The following is a 16,406-nucleotide window of genomic DNA, read 5'->3' as shown; positions in this document are numbered from 1 at the left end:
ACCAGTAACAGCAGCTCTCTGCTAATGATCTTCATATCTCCTTTATTAATCTGACAAAAGGCAGCTGTCAGACAGTAATTAGGAATTTTAAGTAGTCTAAATCATGATGGATTTCCAGTTTCATCCATTTAGGAGTAATTCACTGATGCACATGGTTGGTGCTCTCTGGCTTGTGAATATTTGCTTTGCCACTGACAAAGCTGTAGAAAGCCTGGTTAGGTTTTTCTCTTTGAGTTGACACATTGACAGCTGTTTGAAAAGCGTGCATTCAATACACTGTTTACATTCCAACACAAACACACCGGGATATTCTGGAGCAAAATTAAGCCAGTATTGCCTCTCCTGTCTTCATACAGTGTTTCATACAGTGTTTCATACAGTGCTTGTATCTCAGAGCATAATGTCTTAGAGTCTTTGGGATGTGTGCCGTCTGTCAGTGAGGTCATCTGCTATGAAATTAGACACATGACCATGCTGTGCCCACGTTGATATTACTATAACCTGAAATGAGTCACCAACATGATAAAAATAACAGCTTTGTTTTAATGATACTGTCTCTTCAAGTGTTTCTCATTTGGACTATTAGCTACAGTGTTGTAGGCAGATAATAATTCCCCCGGGGTAATGAGCTGAGACAGACTCTCTCAGCTCAAATCCTAACCTTAACTGTAGGTCAGAAAATTGGGCAAGTACCTGTAACACATGGATGACTCTATGCAGCCCTTGTATTTATAATCATTGCTCGACCCAAGTAGAAAATATAATTGTTTATGGGCAGTTTGGGATTAATACCAGAGTGCCAGACTGGTGTGTGATGTAACCGACTCACACTCAACTACAACAGTCTGTTAATTAAATAATTGGATCACTCCCCCTCTCAATCTTGCAAAAATGTATCAAATCTACAACTGACCATTCACTACTAAACCCTCCCCCGAGCAGTGATTGTCCAATCATAGCTTAGCAACAGTAACTAGGCAAGCCACATGCCAAAACCATATTTAGAGTTTTGAGGGTGTTTTTTTAATTCTTTTTCCAAAACTCAAAACAGAAGAAAAGACCAAGGAATACATTAAACAGTGTGTTTATCTACTCTAACTTAAACTGCACATGTTAGTGTTCCTGGCTAACTAGCTTAGTTGTAATCTCGTGTTATTTACAAACACAAGGGGCATGTCATTAGGTAACTATATTATTATGTCATCTTGACAAGTACAACAGTAGTAACTAAAGGGGTGGGACCTAGCTGCAGTCACAGAACATGTACATCACTCCGTGCTAGCTTGCTTTAGTAAGCTTGTCTGAGAGTTTTTCAGTCAGCCTGGGCCCACTCTGTCAGTGTGTCTGTGAACCAAGAAGAGCAAAGAGAGCAACAGGAGAAGGCGAGGACCAGCAGACTTTAGTGCACCGGGGTACAAGTAAGGGCCTCAGATCAGTTGTCATCTCAGTAGACGTTATCATGGGGGGCTGCTTCTGGAAGGCAAAATTAGATTTGTTTTTAATAGTTTGTAACTTAACAGTACTTGCAGCCATTAACTAAAGGTCAGTAACGGTAAAAAAGGGACAAAGGTTTTGTTCCATGTGTGATGGGCATGCTGTTTTGTTGGCTAGTTTTATTACAGTTGTGTCAAGGCCAGTAATATTACTTCCGTGACCACTTGTCTCTTATTCTTTTTGTAAATGTGCAATGATTTGTGGTTTCAGGTTTGCGTTTTAATATCATGCGAAACACGTACAAAGCTGTTATCTTAGGAGTGGTAAGGTTGAGGAAATATAATATAATAACATTTCCTCCCATAAAGGAGGTAGAGCTATGGTTGTTGCTACTGCTGATGCTGATGATATTGAGCTAGAGCTCTCCTTGCTATTTTATGTTTTAATGACATGTTGGAGTTTATTATAGTGCTCTCTTTTAAATATACTGTTTTAGTGGATTGTTTTGGCTGCTTAAGAGTTTCAGGAACCAAACGCTGTTCAGAAGCTGGCAGAGCACACAGGAGTCAGGACAGATCCCGTGTGTACAGGCTATCCAAATGTTAGGCAGTGCTTTATCTGAAAAGATATGGGATCCTTTTACTTTCCCTAGATAAATAGAGTTTAAAAAAAGTTGATGAGTGAACCCTTACACAAGTTAGATAAACAGTACTACAAAGAACGGCTAACATGGAAAATTACAAGTTACATTGTGTAATACTATAAACTATCAATAGTAATAGTGTTTTTAACAGATATGCTGTTATGGTATTTATGCTAATATGTTAATGTGATGTTCTAATGGACGAGCTCACACATCGTTAAATCATCATCTCAGATTCTGGTGTGTGTGTGTGTGTGTGTGGTGGCCATCGGGGGTTACCTTTCTTCCCAGTAGCCAGAGGATCATTATGTAATGTGTTGTCACGGAGAGTGTTGTGGTGTTCTTGTTGTTGTTGTTTTTTACACAGCAGCTGATCGGCCTGACTGTTCCAGCAACTCTCACGGTTTATGGTGAGTTGCCATAACAACAAAGAGGCGGACCCACTGTCAAAGTTGGGTGTCCGTTAGCTCTGTTATGTCTTCCTCACTGTGAACTACAGGCTCATATGACTAGAAATGATGTCATTTAGACAGAGAGAGGTTTGGACAGAAAGATAGAAGGTGGTGTATGTGACAGGTGTAGAACAGGCAGATATGGAGGGTAGAGATAAGAGAGGCAGAACTAAATACTTTATGCTATGAGATTACTCTAACACAGTTGTTATGGATGTGTTTGGTGCCTTCGGCCCTGAAATCTAGGTGTTTATACGTGTTTATGTGTTTCTTCACTTCTTAGATCTGTCTACTGGCCTCACTCTGAATCCCTGGTAACCATGGAAACCAAGTTCGGAGAGAGTCCACACACAGATGTCTCCATCCCCAGCCCACCGAGTGAAGCTGTGGCCAATGTGCTGCAAGAGTTGTCCCTGCAGCCTGGCCCCAACCTGCTGCCAGTCAAAGAGAGGAAGGATGGTAATTGGCAGTTTTTACACTCAAACTCAAACTGCTTTTAGATATTTTCATGCAGAGACATGTTTGGTAAAAGTGTCTATCAAATGGCAAAAGCACTGTAAAGTTACTAAAGCAGAGGAGCAAGAAGGCGCCAAGTCATTATGGCCCCATTTGATTAAATGTATCTGCTGAACATGTTTGGAGGCTGTTTTCTTTTAAAGATGTTCCTCACGGGCGAGATGGTGTTTGTGTGCCGTGGGTTTTTCCAGAATCTGTAGACCTGCTTGCTGCTCCTAGAGTTTACATTTCGGACATACTAGGTCTCCCTTCGCATTACCTCATTATAAACAGCAAGTGCTGTCTTCCAAATGCACACGCACTCAACAGTGAGCTTGCTTACGCACACACATACAGACTGTCAAACCAATGAAAAATATTGTATACACACCATATTTTAGTGCACTTCTTGAAATGACGGTTCAACAGCAAAGTTGACCCTAAACTTGACCCAAAGACAGGCTTTTCTGCAAGTATGTCTTCAAGTATAAATACACCACTTATTAGAGGAGGTTCTTAAAGGTCTGCAGAGAACAGTCTTGATTCTGAAATTGGGTATAGATAGGACTAAGGCCCATTTACACCTGGTGTTAAAGTGGAGTGTTGGAGTTATTGGCCACTAGTAACACTATTGAGCATGTGTTTTTATGTGTGGGTCACTGTTTTCTTTTCCTCTTGTGCACGAGGACGCACAGGCACAGAGGGGCTTTTTTTTTTCACACAGCAAAATAAGAAAACACAGGCAGAGGGAAGGGTCTCTTCAGATACAGACACCACCACACACTTCTAGTGGATCATAAGTAATGATTGAGAGGATTATTATGTTTATCTGAGTATATAAATGTTGTAGGGAAATCTTATGTAGTAATATATGTCTTTAAGTTAGCAGGAAGAGGCGGACAGTTAGGGGACCTTTCAGCTTTAACTAGCAACTTAAACTGCAGTTTTGTAATGGTGCATGTAATATGTACAGTATTTGCATTTTTGTTAGGCATAATTGTTGGCATCCTAAAATAAAAGCTATGGTTGCTGTGCTTTTTCCACAATTTAAATGTAGACTTCTAGCTGGAGGCATTTAGCTGGTGCCTTGATGTGGGCACTTGGATTTGATAATGCAGTCATTGCAAAGAATACTGGGTATTTCATGTGCAGCTGAGGTATAGATAGAACATGAATGCCATCCAAAAATGTTTCAGTGTTTGTTGCTTCTGTACACAAGTAGCATTTAAGATTGATCTAACATTGACATTAAAATGGCAACGCATACATGAGATGGAATCTTTTTGATATTCTCTCTTTTGATATAATACTCTATTTGTTTTTTATCTACAAGAAAATATCTTTCTCTCATTCTCTTTTCCTCAGAAGGACACCTGACAGGAGTCTTATGTTTTGTTTTTGTGTTTTCAGAAGTGCAGTATGAATATATCTGCTACAGTCTGAAACATGTAGGCGAACCACTGTACGAGGTAGCCACCTTTGGGCCAATACGAGTACTACAACCAGACCAACAAATGTCAATCCGTGGCGTCTGGTTAACAGTTCATCAACAGGCTTCCATTTGATGGACTCAAGATCAGTTTTAGTCCCTTTCAAATCCCTTTAATCAGTCCTGAATAACCCCTCTGTATGTGGGAGTTTGTGTGTGTGTGTGTGTGTGTGTGTGTGTGTGTGTGTGTGTGTGTGTGTGTGTGTGTGTGTGTGTGTGTGTGTGTGTGTGTGTGTGTGTGTGTGTGTAAGGTGTGTGCAATCTTAGCCCCAGAGTGCACAGATAAAGAAGTTCTGGATATAGCGATGTGGCCAGCTGGTCCTGCTATTTAAAAGCAGTTGGAGAGAGTACAGAGGTTAAGAGGAAGGAGAGATGTAATATCAGAGGAAGGCTGGTTGGTTGGGGGTAGGGGGTGATTTTGAAGTGAAGAAAAGGTATTGGCTGAGGATACTGGAGAAACTGTCGGTGCAGGGGTACTCAGGAGGAATAAAATAGAATAAAAGGTCAAAGGAGGAGTTTAACCTACATTAACAGCAATTATTCCACATACATGTTCTATTAGGTGAGTTTAAGGAAGCTAAGTGTGCATGCAGCAACCTAAGCCAGGGAGGCTCAGTGCAGCAAGCACACAATTATGCTCATGAGCAATTTAATATTGAAGAAAATATGGACAATTTGAACAACTTGGTAAGCTTTTGGGGGTTTTTGGACCCACAGTGCTGTGTGCAAAACACAAAGTTTATGTTTCACCCACTTACAGACATTTAATGCATCTTTGGGAGCTGTCGAGATACAGCATGGTCCCATTATTTTTAATAGTTTGCAGGGCAAAGTTTGATTGACCTAACTCATTCTGTCTATGGTTTTCACACTGACTTCACTTTGACTGACACGTGGATCAATAGTTAATAACTACATTTTCATTTTGGGATGAATTATTCCTTAGTGGCCTGAATGAAAAGAATGCAAGACAGACTATATAAAGTGGATAGTAGATGGATATCAAGTCAACAGCTAATACAGCTAAAGAAACGGCTAAAGTATATAGATATATTTGTATTTTTAAAGATTATGGAGAACAGATAAAAGAGTCTTTATGTGGAAACAGAAATATGACTATTGGAGAGTGCATTATAGTGACATGCATGACAGCTCCACCAGGGGGAGGAGGAGTTAAGGTTGGAGTTAATTTGACACCTGTTTACGGCTTTGTCTTGTTTTAGGAAGAGCAAAGGTGATGAAACTGAAGATGAGGCTCATATGTAGCAATAAATTACAGTGGAAAATATAAAAATTATATTTATAGCCATAGTTTAGCTGTTAACAATGTAAAATATACTAGGGCTAATTTTCCTTCTTTATCCATTTAAAACAGGTGACAGTCCACAATGCAGCTTTTCATGACCCATGTTGCTATGGAAACCTTTAAAAACCATTAATTAATGCTTCTCCACAGCAACCAAATATTACACTAATGGCCAACTATGTCCAGCAACCAGTGGTATCAGCTTATGTCTTGAAGCCAGGATAACTATTTGTCTGTGTGCTGTAGCTTCAGAGCCACACTTTAATTTCCTGTATTGTGAAGCAGAGGGTCGTTGGGGCTCCCTCTGCAGTATTGAGTCAAGGTTTTTTTTTGGCAATGACTTTTGACCTCTCGTCTCATCATTTCTTCTCCGTGACATAACAGCAAATCCTTTTAGTATGGGCCACCTCCCCAGAGATGACAGTGAGGCATTGATGAAGACATAGCCGGACATTCTGTAGAGTAATCACATCAAGCTCAAAGGTCAGCAGAAAAGAATTGAAACTTTTTTTCTTAGAATCTGGTTTGTATGGGCCTCACTGACCAAAAGTCTGGTCTGTGTCTGGTTGTTGAAGTTTCTTGACATTGAGGGCGTTGTGGACACCTAGGGATGGCGATATATGTTCACCACTTTGGTCCAATCTAAAATATCTCAACAACCATTGGATGGATTGCCATGAGGTTTTGTTCAGACATTCATGGTCCTCTCAGGATGAATGACATTGATTTTGGTGATCCCCTGAAAGCTGTGGCTGGGTTGTCTGTCCATCCATCTGTCCGTCCCATTCCTATGAACACAATATCTCAAGAAAAAGTTTGCACAATGCATGTCCACTTGGACCCAAGAATAAACTGAGTAAAATTTAGTGGTCTGAGGTCAAGGTCACTTTGACCTCACAAATACACGTTTTTGGCCCGTGATTCAAGAAATCTCTCGTATAGAAATTGCAGAGACATTCAAGTACTTTTACAGGTACAAGAGGAAATTTCCCCTTCACCTCCACAGGACCTCAGCAACTCCCGCCTGAAAACAGAAGACATTGTGAAAGTTCTGCACTCAAGCTACAATACTGACCTTGACTAGTCCATAGCTTTTGACAGTTGTGGAAACATTACCTCTCCAAACCACTACTTTGAAATCTTATTCTGTTTATTAATCAACACAGATTAACATCTGCCTCTACTGATACAGCAAGACTGAGCTCCGTGTGCAGGGGAGATAGTGAGACGGAGATTTACGGTCCACTTGGAGCCCTTAGCAGTTTGTGTGTTTTTCTGTCAGCATTTATGACTGATATGAGCACACCCTATACAAACGTCAGATACATACAAACAAAAATATGCAGACACGTCTTTAGATACATTTATACATTTGCTGTTACATAAATAGATACAGATATATTAGTGATTCACAGCTTTGAACACATTGTCACAAAATAGACACACTCTCTGGGAATAAACAGTCGCACACACACCTACACACATGCACACAAACACACCCAGCAAAGCAGGATTATCCCTGCCAGTGTTTTGGTTGGGGCCTTATCTGAAGTAATGGCGGATCAGAGTCCTGATTCGTTTTCCCTCTCTTGTCAGACTGAGGAGTTCTTTGCCTGGGGACACCACATCTTGCATATTAACACCCTCGATACAGAAATGCACCCACAGACACATCATCCTGCATATTTAACATGTGCACACAAATGCACACGCTGATATTTGTGTGCATCAGCTCGCTTAACAATCCTTTATGCCTGTAATATAGCCACTGATAACCAAATCATTTACAAAAGCACACACTTAACCGTGTGCTCGCCATTTCTTTGTTTGTGAAGCACTGCCTCCACTAAATAATTTTTGTCATCAGCATAATGTGAACATGACAAGCACCAACGGTTCATTGTAATGCTAACCGACAGATGAGAAGAGATTGCTTATTTTTTTTTCACCTTGAAAGGGCCTTCTCTCACCTTTTGATGTCATGTCACATTATCTGATGTCACCTGGGACAGAGCCTTAATAATGGAGATGAATGAAACTGTCAATGGAGGAGAACAGGTGTTTTATACCGACATGCAGGCAGGGAGAGGAGACTGAAAGAGGGAGATAAAGGCAGTTTAAAGGCATGCAGGCAGGTTTATTGACCTGCTGCGAGAGGACAGATCAGCCGGTAGTTGGACCATGGATGCATCCTTTTCTTTTTTAAACCCAGCCATTTTCCAATGGCTGAATGTCAGTGTGCAACTTGCTAGTTGCTGGCTTGAAAAGATAAGGCACTTGATATTGAGTTTAATTTCTCCTTAAATGTGTCCTACATACTAAATCATTGTACTATTGAGGAAGATATAAAGGCTTAAAGAGGGGCATGTACTTGAGGGCTTATTTGTTCTAGCTCTCATCAACTGGCCCAATTTTATAATGTCTTTTTAGAAAGCTGTGAGTGTTAGAAAGTTAAAGGTGATAGGCATGTGAGAAGGAAATTGCTTATTTTAGAAACTGATTCATGATACTATTATAACAGGTTAAATCTAAAACAATACTGGACATGTGAAAACACATTCATTGCAATATAAAGAGTGTTACTGTAATGTGTCAGATTGGGTTTGAAAGCAGTTGTTGTACTTCCGCCAGCTGTGACGCTGCATGTTTTGTTTTTCTCTGTCTGTAATTTAATTTGCGTAACAATTCTTAACATCAGCATGATTACCGATTGTCACTGCTGATTGTTGCCATGTCTATAACATCAGATTTCCAGAGGTTTAGAGGTTGCAGATTCCATCAACATTGGTACTCATAATGAACCATAGCACTGTTTGCTTGGCTTAAGGATTAAGATCTGCATTTCTGACGATCTTTGGTGCTCCCAAAGTTGTAACGGCATTGTCCTCTCCTGTACTAAACTGTACTCGACAAGTGACGTTCCTGAGTGTGAATAGAGTCCTTCAAACATGGTTAGCAGGAAACAGAAAGTGCAAATGTCAGACAGCAGACAGAAAAGAGTAGGCATACAGAGTGGCAGCAGGTGTTTGTGTGTGTATGTGCGTGCGTAATGATTTTAGGTATGGCGGCATGACGGCAGAGAGGTGCTCCCACAGGTGCATATCATTGACCCCACACTGAGCTCAGAGCAAAAGTGCTAAGTGAGAGGAATTTGGTGAGGAGCAAAGGGCCTGCACTCAACGTTTGTGTGTGTGTGTGTGTGTGTGTGTGTGTGTGTGTGTGTGTGTGTGTGTGTGTGTGTGTGTGTGTGTGTGTGTGTGTGTGTGTGTGTGTGTGTGTGTGTGTGTGTGTGTGTGTGTGTGTGTGTGTGTGTGGGCGTCCCTGTGTGCGCCTGTTTGTGTCTGTCAATGGCTGAATGACTGAGTACAGCAACAGCTGTGACATACTGCTTGATCACGGATTCACCGACATTTGACACACACAAGCACACACACGCATCTTAGTCAGTCCTGTAGCTACAGCAAATACAGCAGAAGCTCTCCTAAAGCTGTGCAGTAGCTCTGAAACAGTAGCTTTGTATTTGTACGCGCTTTTTTTCACTACTATGATACAGTTAAGGAGGATTTTCTTGTAGACGACACTGGAGTTTTTTCCAAAGTGGCGGAACATGCCTGTTTTAATGAGGAGATGAATTTTTTTTCATTTGTTACTTTGCTTTAAAGAATATTCTTCCTTTTACTGTGTCTAGCCACTTGTCAAAGAAGATTGCATTGTTCTGTTTTCTGGATGTACAGACTTGTGACAGCTGCATAACTCCAACACCTGGACTAAGCTGCAGCCGACCTCTTGCTCCGTGTTTTCTTTGTGCCTCCTTGAGAATATTTTCCTAGTTTGATTGCACTCGCCATGCTGGAACACCCGTCTTGTGTCCACATTGACCGTGCCCCTCTCAGGCTTCCACCAATCAGCAGGAACATGGATGAGAGAGCCATACGGTTTGAGTTAGAGCGCCAGGCCTGTCAGAGTCTCAGACAAGGTGGGATATCTGTTGTGTGTTGTGCTTCCAGTGCTCATACAGTAGTACTTATACAGTCAAACTTGCAACACCTGTAGTGCTTTTAAAATGTATTTAGCCTGTTGGATTATTGCTTTTACCTCAGTGGTAGTAGAGGAAAGAAATGCTGTAACTCAGGCGATATTTGCAGGTTCCTGTCAATTTAAAAAGCTGCATCAACTGTTTTAAGCATGTAGGCCTTCATCAGAGTGTCATCCAGGTTTATTTTCTGGGCTCAGGTGTTAAGTGGATCAAATACTCAGTGTCTGGGTTACATTTGGGGCACAGCCAGCCCGGGCACAGCACACTTTGCCTTCAGCACATGAACTCAGCAACCCGGTGACTGTAGTGGCATGGGCCTCGCACCAAAGTAGCTGGACTGAGAGCAGTTTGGACCGATTTAGGAACGGACAAATTGTCCGAACTCTAAAAGACTTCCAGAGAAGTCTAAAGAGTAATGACATGGATTGAGCCAACCCCTAAAAATAAGATATAAGGATCTTTTCTTTTTTAAACTGACATAATTAAAACTCTTCTATAGCAGCTTATTAGTTTAGAAAGTTGAAGTATTTGAAACAGGTGCTTGTTAAACTAAATTTGGATTGTTACTGTACACTGTGATTTTCTGTGAAATATTTTTACAGAAGGAATGGCTCATTACAATAATGACATAAATTGGCTTAATGTCAGAATTTTAGTTGAAACTGAGACTTATTTGATCAATCGATCTGTCCATTCATCTACATTGAGTCCCATCTTTTCCACCTTTTCCTCCACTGAAACCAAGTGATGTGTGTATCATTTTGGAGGATCTATTGGCAAAAGATTTAATATAATACGCATAACTATGTTTTCATTAGTGTATAATCGCCTGAATAAGATAAGAATGGTCATGTTTTTCTTACCTTAGAATTAGCCTTTCACATCTACAGACACTACACGTTGCCTTCCATGGAGCCCGCCATGTAGAAAAGCCATGTTTCTACAGTAGCCTAGAAGGGACAAACCAAACACTGGCTCTAGATAGGAGCATTCAGGATTTTTGCGCGGTCACTGTAGTTTCTCCTTTGTGCTCAGAAGTTGAGGGCGAAGCAAGGGATTTGCAATCTGCAACTACAACGCTAGATGCCACTAAATCCTACACACTGGTCCTTTAACTGTCTCTCCTCCTGTGTGTGTGTGTGAGTGTGTGTGTGTGTGTGTGTGTGTGTGTGTGTGTGTGTTGTTGGCAATTTACAGTAATGTTCCTTTTAATACAACCGGCTGTCCAGAGAGATTGGGTTCCAAGTGGTTACAACATGGACACAAATAGAAATGTGTGAGAGAGCAAGAGGAACGAGAGAGGAGGACCATAGATTAGTGATAGAAACATATAGCACAAGGTACAGAAAGTGTTGTGGGCTACTAAAATGAGTTGAGCACAGAAACACTGGCAGAAATGTCAATACAGAAACTAAATTTGACCTGTACAGCACTTAATAATAATTTAAAAAACTGAATCATGGACAACAGAATTCCATAAATTCGTATTGGTCAGAAGAGCTTTAACAAATTACCGTCCAGTAATGTGCTTACAATACATTTAAGCAGTGTTTTGAAAGATGATATTGCCAGGTTTAGCGCCTCATGTCTGTCCCAGAAGAGGAGGAAAAGGGGGAAAAAAAACATCAGCCACAAAGAGATGTAGCTCAGAAGTGAAATTGAAATATTGCTTTGGGGTGTTCAGTTCATGAAAGACATCTTTCCACTAAGCCACTCGTGCAAACCCTGGTGCAACCGGTGTGTCATGTTACATTGCATAGCAGTTAGTAAGTTGGTCAGCCCCACTAAACATTAGCCTATGCCCGCCATATCCGTTACTTAGCACATGACCACTGTATGACCTGTGTTAATGCGTTTTGTCAAGGTTACTTTTATGGTATCCTGTAAGGAAAATGTTACAATAAAGATAAAGGGAAGTAAAAGAACATTCGCAAACACCAACATGGAATAAAAATACACTATACGCAAACAAACATACTGTTAAAATTAAGAGATTTCTAAAACATAAATATACTGGGGAAAAAACAACTTTACATGGACTATCAATATTTAGTTTATAACGATAACGGTGGCAGAGTTCTGGGACAGAGCCACTAATGTTAGCTTAAGCGCCAACTAATAGCATCCAACACATTCCTTGGCCTTCGCAACACTTACTACTGTAGGAAGTAAGCTGGACATGCTAATGTTTGCAGCTTAGCAGACAAACACACTTTTTAATCTATCCCTTACAGTTTTGTTCTTGTATTTTTAGTTGTGGGGAGGGTAAAAAAGAAACTACCATCAAACTACCACCAAACTCTTTATAGGATATTGGATCATTTTTGAAGCGTAAATACAATTGCCAGAATTAAAAAGCTAACATTAGGCTATAAACAAATTACACCTAGGTCAGATGACTTCAACTTTACCATCACAAAGCTCCTGTGTTCAGCATGAGGATGTTTAATGTCCCCAACAACAACCCAACCAACCAGCTTTTTGAAGACACATACAAGCTTCAAAATTCAAGAGTACCTTTTTTTTTATGTCGTAGAATAAAATGTGAACATTTCTTAAACGTGTTAACCACAGACCTTATTTCAGCCATCTAACCAAAAATCCCTTCAAAAAACTCACTGACATTGAGACGAGGGAACCAGAAGAGCAAAAATGTTAACTCATTTCCAGGTTGCGGGACTTATTTCTTCAGAACTTTATTGTCTGTGTCTGCAGTATTTTCTCACAATTAGACTGTTATAATAAACAAGTAAGATTTTTTTGAAAAGCAGCTGTAGTTTGGTCACAGATAATTTGACCAAAGAAGGCAGTTTATTTTTTATTTCCTCTTAATTGTAACTTGTCTGTAGTAGCTCTATGGTCTTGTAATTGCTCTTGTCTGCCTTAAACTGTTGAGTGAAGGTACACTTGCTGTCGTGTAGTGGCATGTGAGCAATGTGCACACCTCCCCCAGAATAGATTCTGTATCAGCACATTGCATCACTTGCCTGTCATCTCTTGGCACAAATCATGTGCCTTGAAAACAAGTATTTTGTGTGTATGTAATATTGAGTGTGGGCATGTTTCATGATCACGCATGTATGTATATTCACACCATGCAGCCGTAAGTGGAGGTATTAAAAATATGTGTGTTTATTTGTGTATGTTTAGTGTGCACTCCTGTGTATGTTTGTGTGTTTGCAAATATTATGCATGCTTGTAATGAGTATCTCTGTTAGTGTTTGTTTTGTTAGTCTGCCCGTGTTTGCCTGCAGGAGCCAGTTAAATCTTTCCTGCTGCCAAGGGGAAAAACTGCACCATCCTGCGTCAGCCACATCCTCATCACAGAAATCAAAGGAATATGAATGTTTTTTTTATCTCAGGCTACTGTAGGACACACCGAGGGACTGTCTGCAGATTCTGCCTGCAATAGGCCACAGTGACAGAGCCTGCTCTCGTTATTACTAACTTGGAATACAAAGCGGTGCTGAAAAACCCGAACCAGATCTTTTCTACTTTTGTAAAAAAAAGAACAGGGTAGAGTTTAACTGAAAAAGAAGAACAAGAGGGGCAGATGCATGAAAGAGATAAGTGCTCTTGTCACTGTTTTCTGAGTAAGTCATGGTTTAAGGGGTAGTGTAGGGAGAAACAATGACAAAACATGCTAGTTTTTTTTAGTTGACAAAGAAGAAAGTCATGTTTTGGTATATGAGAGGTAGCATCCCTTTGTATAGAGATGGAAAAATGACCAAAAGAAGAAGATGAGAGGATCAAGAGAAGGAGTTTGGGATACAGTTTCAGGCAGGTTCTAGGCAAAACAAGAGTGCCAAATCGAGATTGCGCTCAGTCCACTACACAGTGCATTCATAGTATGATCAGTTTAATGTAATTCCAGCTCTCTGACTCACTGGACTATCAGCTTGCAGCTTATAATTAAGCTTATAATAATTAAGACAACTATAAATAAGAAATTATGAAATAATCTACTTAGCTTAAAATAATCATTAATAACTGAGCTTTTAATACCTAAACATGATGGCTATAATCAATATTTTTGGCAATGGATCAAGACTATGTGTAATGTGAAAGGGTTTGCTAGTAATGACAGTTAACCTGTCCATGCAGTTCCCCTCAGCTCTTCTGAGCTTTGTATCGTCTTTCGGGTCATTGTTTTGGTTTTTCAGCTTTACTGTTTTAGTTCACTTTCACTGCTGTCATCTGTGGTTTGACTGCAGCATGAAACAGTTTTTAGAAAAAAAAAAAGCTCTGAAAAACCCAACACCAAACACAGAAAAATTGAGTGACTGAATACTGGACATAGTGGAGTATTAAGCAGCTAAAGAATTAGATAATTTCCCCCAAGAGTTGATGGAGACCAAAACAGAGCTTGAAGGAGAGTGAATATTGGACTTCCATTCAACAGGGCCAGAAATGAAAATGATAGTGTCCACTGTATGCGTAAATAGGCTGTTTGCTCACAATTTCGTTTCAATTTCAATTTCTGCTGATCCCATGCAGTCAAAAAGGGTTAGTATAGTATGTTATATCACAAAGAAGCTTTAAAATATTGTTTCTCTTACTCATTAATTAATATTATAGTCCGTCTTTATCTACATTTATTTACAAAAGTTGAAAAATCATAAATCCTTTGAGTTGCTCATTACAAAGGTTTTCTTAATTATTTGCTGTTCTAAGGCCCTTTTCTAGCTGATGACCATCCTTTTAGGTGCAATTCCTCTACAGATCTTCTGAAATATTTGTTTGTTTGGTTTTAGGAACTGACTTGTGATCATGTGACACCATGCGGTGTCTCAGCCCATGGTGTAGGAACGCTGTGCCGAGGAAAGTTGATCTACAGTTTGAATGTCATTGGGGTGATTGAATTCAGCTCAGAAGGGGCGGCAGTAAATTCTGACTTTATGGATTTGTCCTTCACATCAACTCTGATCAGACAGAATGACCTGGCAACAAGTTGCAGTGTTTTTTTGTGCTTTTCTTGTGTTCACACAGTTTGAGAGGTATGTTGCTTATATCAGAGGAGAGAGGGAATTGTACTCTTAACTGTGTATGTTATGGAAAAAAGGAACTTTTGGGTAACAACATGCACATTAGCTGTGTGCATGCACGCAGTTTACACTCTAGGCAAGGTCCTCAGATTCTGTTTTGTACGTATTACTGGTAGTTGCCACATCATATAAATCACTATGCAACACCTCAGCCACAGTTCTGCAGTGCTAAGGGTGAGCTAATATTGTAACTGTGGATGGCCAGGGTGGGTGAAAAGGAGCCTTTTTTTTTTTAACAAAATATGTTTCTAGGCGCCATATTTTGTTACACTTCAATGCTGATTTCATGACCCAGAATATATAGAGTGGCTGCTGATCTGCAGAAGATCATTTCCTGGCAGTTCATATTTTCATTCTGGAAGTTCAGTCCTCAAACGTCTGAGAAAATGTGTGGTTGGCTCAGGACGTGGTGAGTCAAAACAAGTTTGACAGCTTTTCTGAGCCTGAGAACATGAAGGCCTTCATCCAAAATGCAAATACCAGTTACCTGGTGTAGTTTAATAATACTTCTGTATTGAACCTATCTAACCTCTATTCTCTTGAATTGAAAGAGTCATACATGTAAATAATTGAAGGATTAATAAAGTTACCTTTAACATATGTACTGTATGTAAATCGCTTTCCTTTATCTCTCTTTGTCACACTTTCTACATCTCTGTGGTGATGAGATGTGATAAATGCAGCGGTAAAGTGTGTGTGCTGCTATTTAATCAAATACTTGAAACAGGAAATTGTTCATGCGTCTGTCTCTGCCTGTGTGTGTGTGTGTGTGTGTGTGTGTTGTGTGTGTGTTTTCTTGCTCCCCTTCCTTTTGTAGTATCTAACAAACTTTGTACGTGTCACAACGGACCGCAGAGAACCAATTTTGAACATCAGCAGCTAACAGGGTAGATAAAAGTCTCTATGGAGCACCTTAAATGTAAAAGTTAAATGTTATTACTTGCATTCAGTTATTATTTTTTGTTTTTCTAACTCGCATCGAAGTAATGAGTAATGTCACAACCTTTGTGGCTTTCTGTGGCTGGGAACTGAAGCAGAGATGATGTATTGCCGGTTTGACGAGGCTCTCCATTCATTCTTCAGTGACCGACTTTTGTTTCTTCTTCTTTTTATCTGTCTCTTTCTTGGTGTTCAGTTCTCCAGCTGAAGCTACAACAGAGACGGTCCAGAGAGGAGTTGGTCAACCAGGGGATCATGCCGCGTAAGTAGACTGCAATTTATGTTCGAGAAAAACGTTGCCCCTTGCTCTGAAAAAGTTGTTTCTGTTTTGGAGTACATCCAGATTATGAATTGTCCACAAAGTTAGCCTTTCATGAAACACTTTGCTGATACAACTTTTTGAAATCATTCATAGAAGAAGTGAAAATGGACAGGAAATTACCCTTGTTCAGTTCATTATTTTCATATATTATAAAAGGTCAAGTTGGCTTTTCCAACCTTTCACTTTTCCATTTTCATTGTTGATTAATCTGCTGATAATAGTGAAACATGCCTGTAATTTCCCAC

General features: G+C 40.0%; 1 protein-coding gene across 9 annotated transcripts in view; it reads left to right on the top strand.

Moving 5' to 3' along the window:
• The window catches only part of LOC127355918 (myocardin-related transcription factor A), a 36,622-nt gene that overhangs the window by 1,790 nt on the left and 18,426 nt on the right, over positions 1-16,406 (top strand). For 6 of the 9 annotated variants that reach the window (XM_051387226.1, XM_051387227.1, XM_051387230.1 and 3 more), the window contains 2 exons: positions 2,813-2,988; positions 16,036-16,101. In XM_051387226.1, the coding sequence (XP_051243186.1) occupies positions 2,813-2,988; positions 16,036-16,101 (242 nt within the window). Of the gene's footprint in view, positions 1-20; positions 2,488-2,812; positions 2,989-9,710; positions 9,796-13,193; positions 15,788-16,035; positions 16,102-16,406 lie in introns of those variants that run through there. The other 3 variants (XM_051387232.1, XM_051387234.1, XM_051387235.1) reach the window with 3 other exon arrangements.

This window comes from Dicentrarchus labrax, unplaced genomic scaffold, assembly GCF_905237075.1.
Source record: "Dicentrarchus labrax unplaced genomic scaffold, dlabrax2021, whole genome shotgun sequence".
Lineage (NCBI taxonomy): Eukaryota > Metazoa > Chordata > Actinopteri > Moronidae > Dicentrarchus > Dicentrarchus labrax.
Note: the sequence above shows the minus strand (reverse complement) of the source record. Positions and strands in the feature narration are given on the sequence as shown.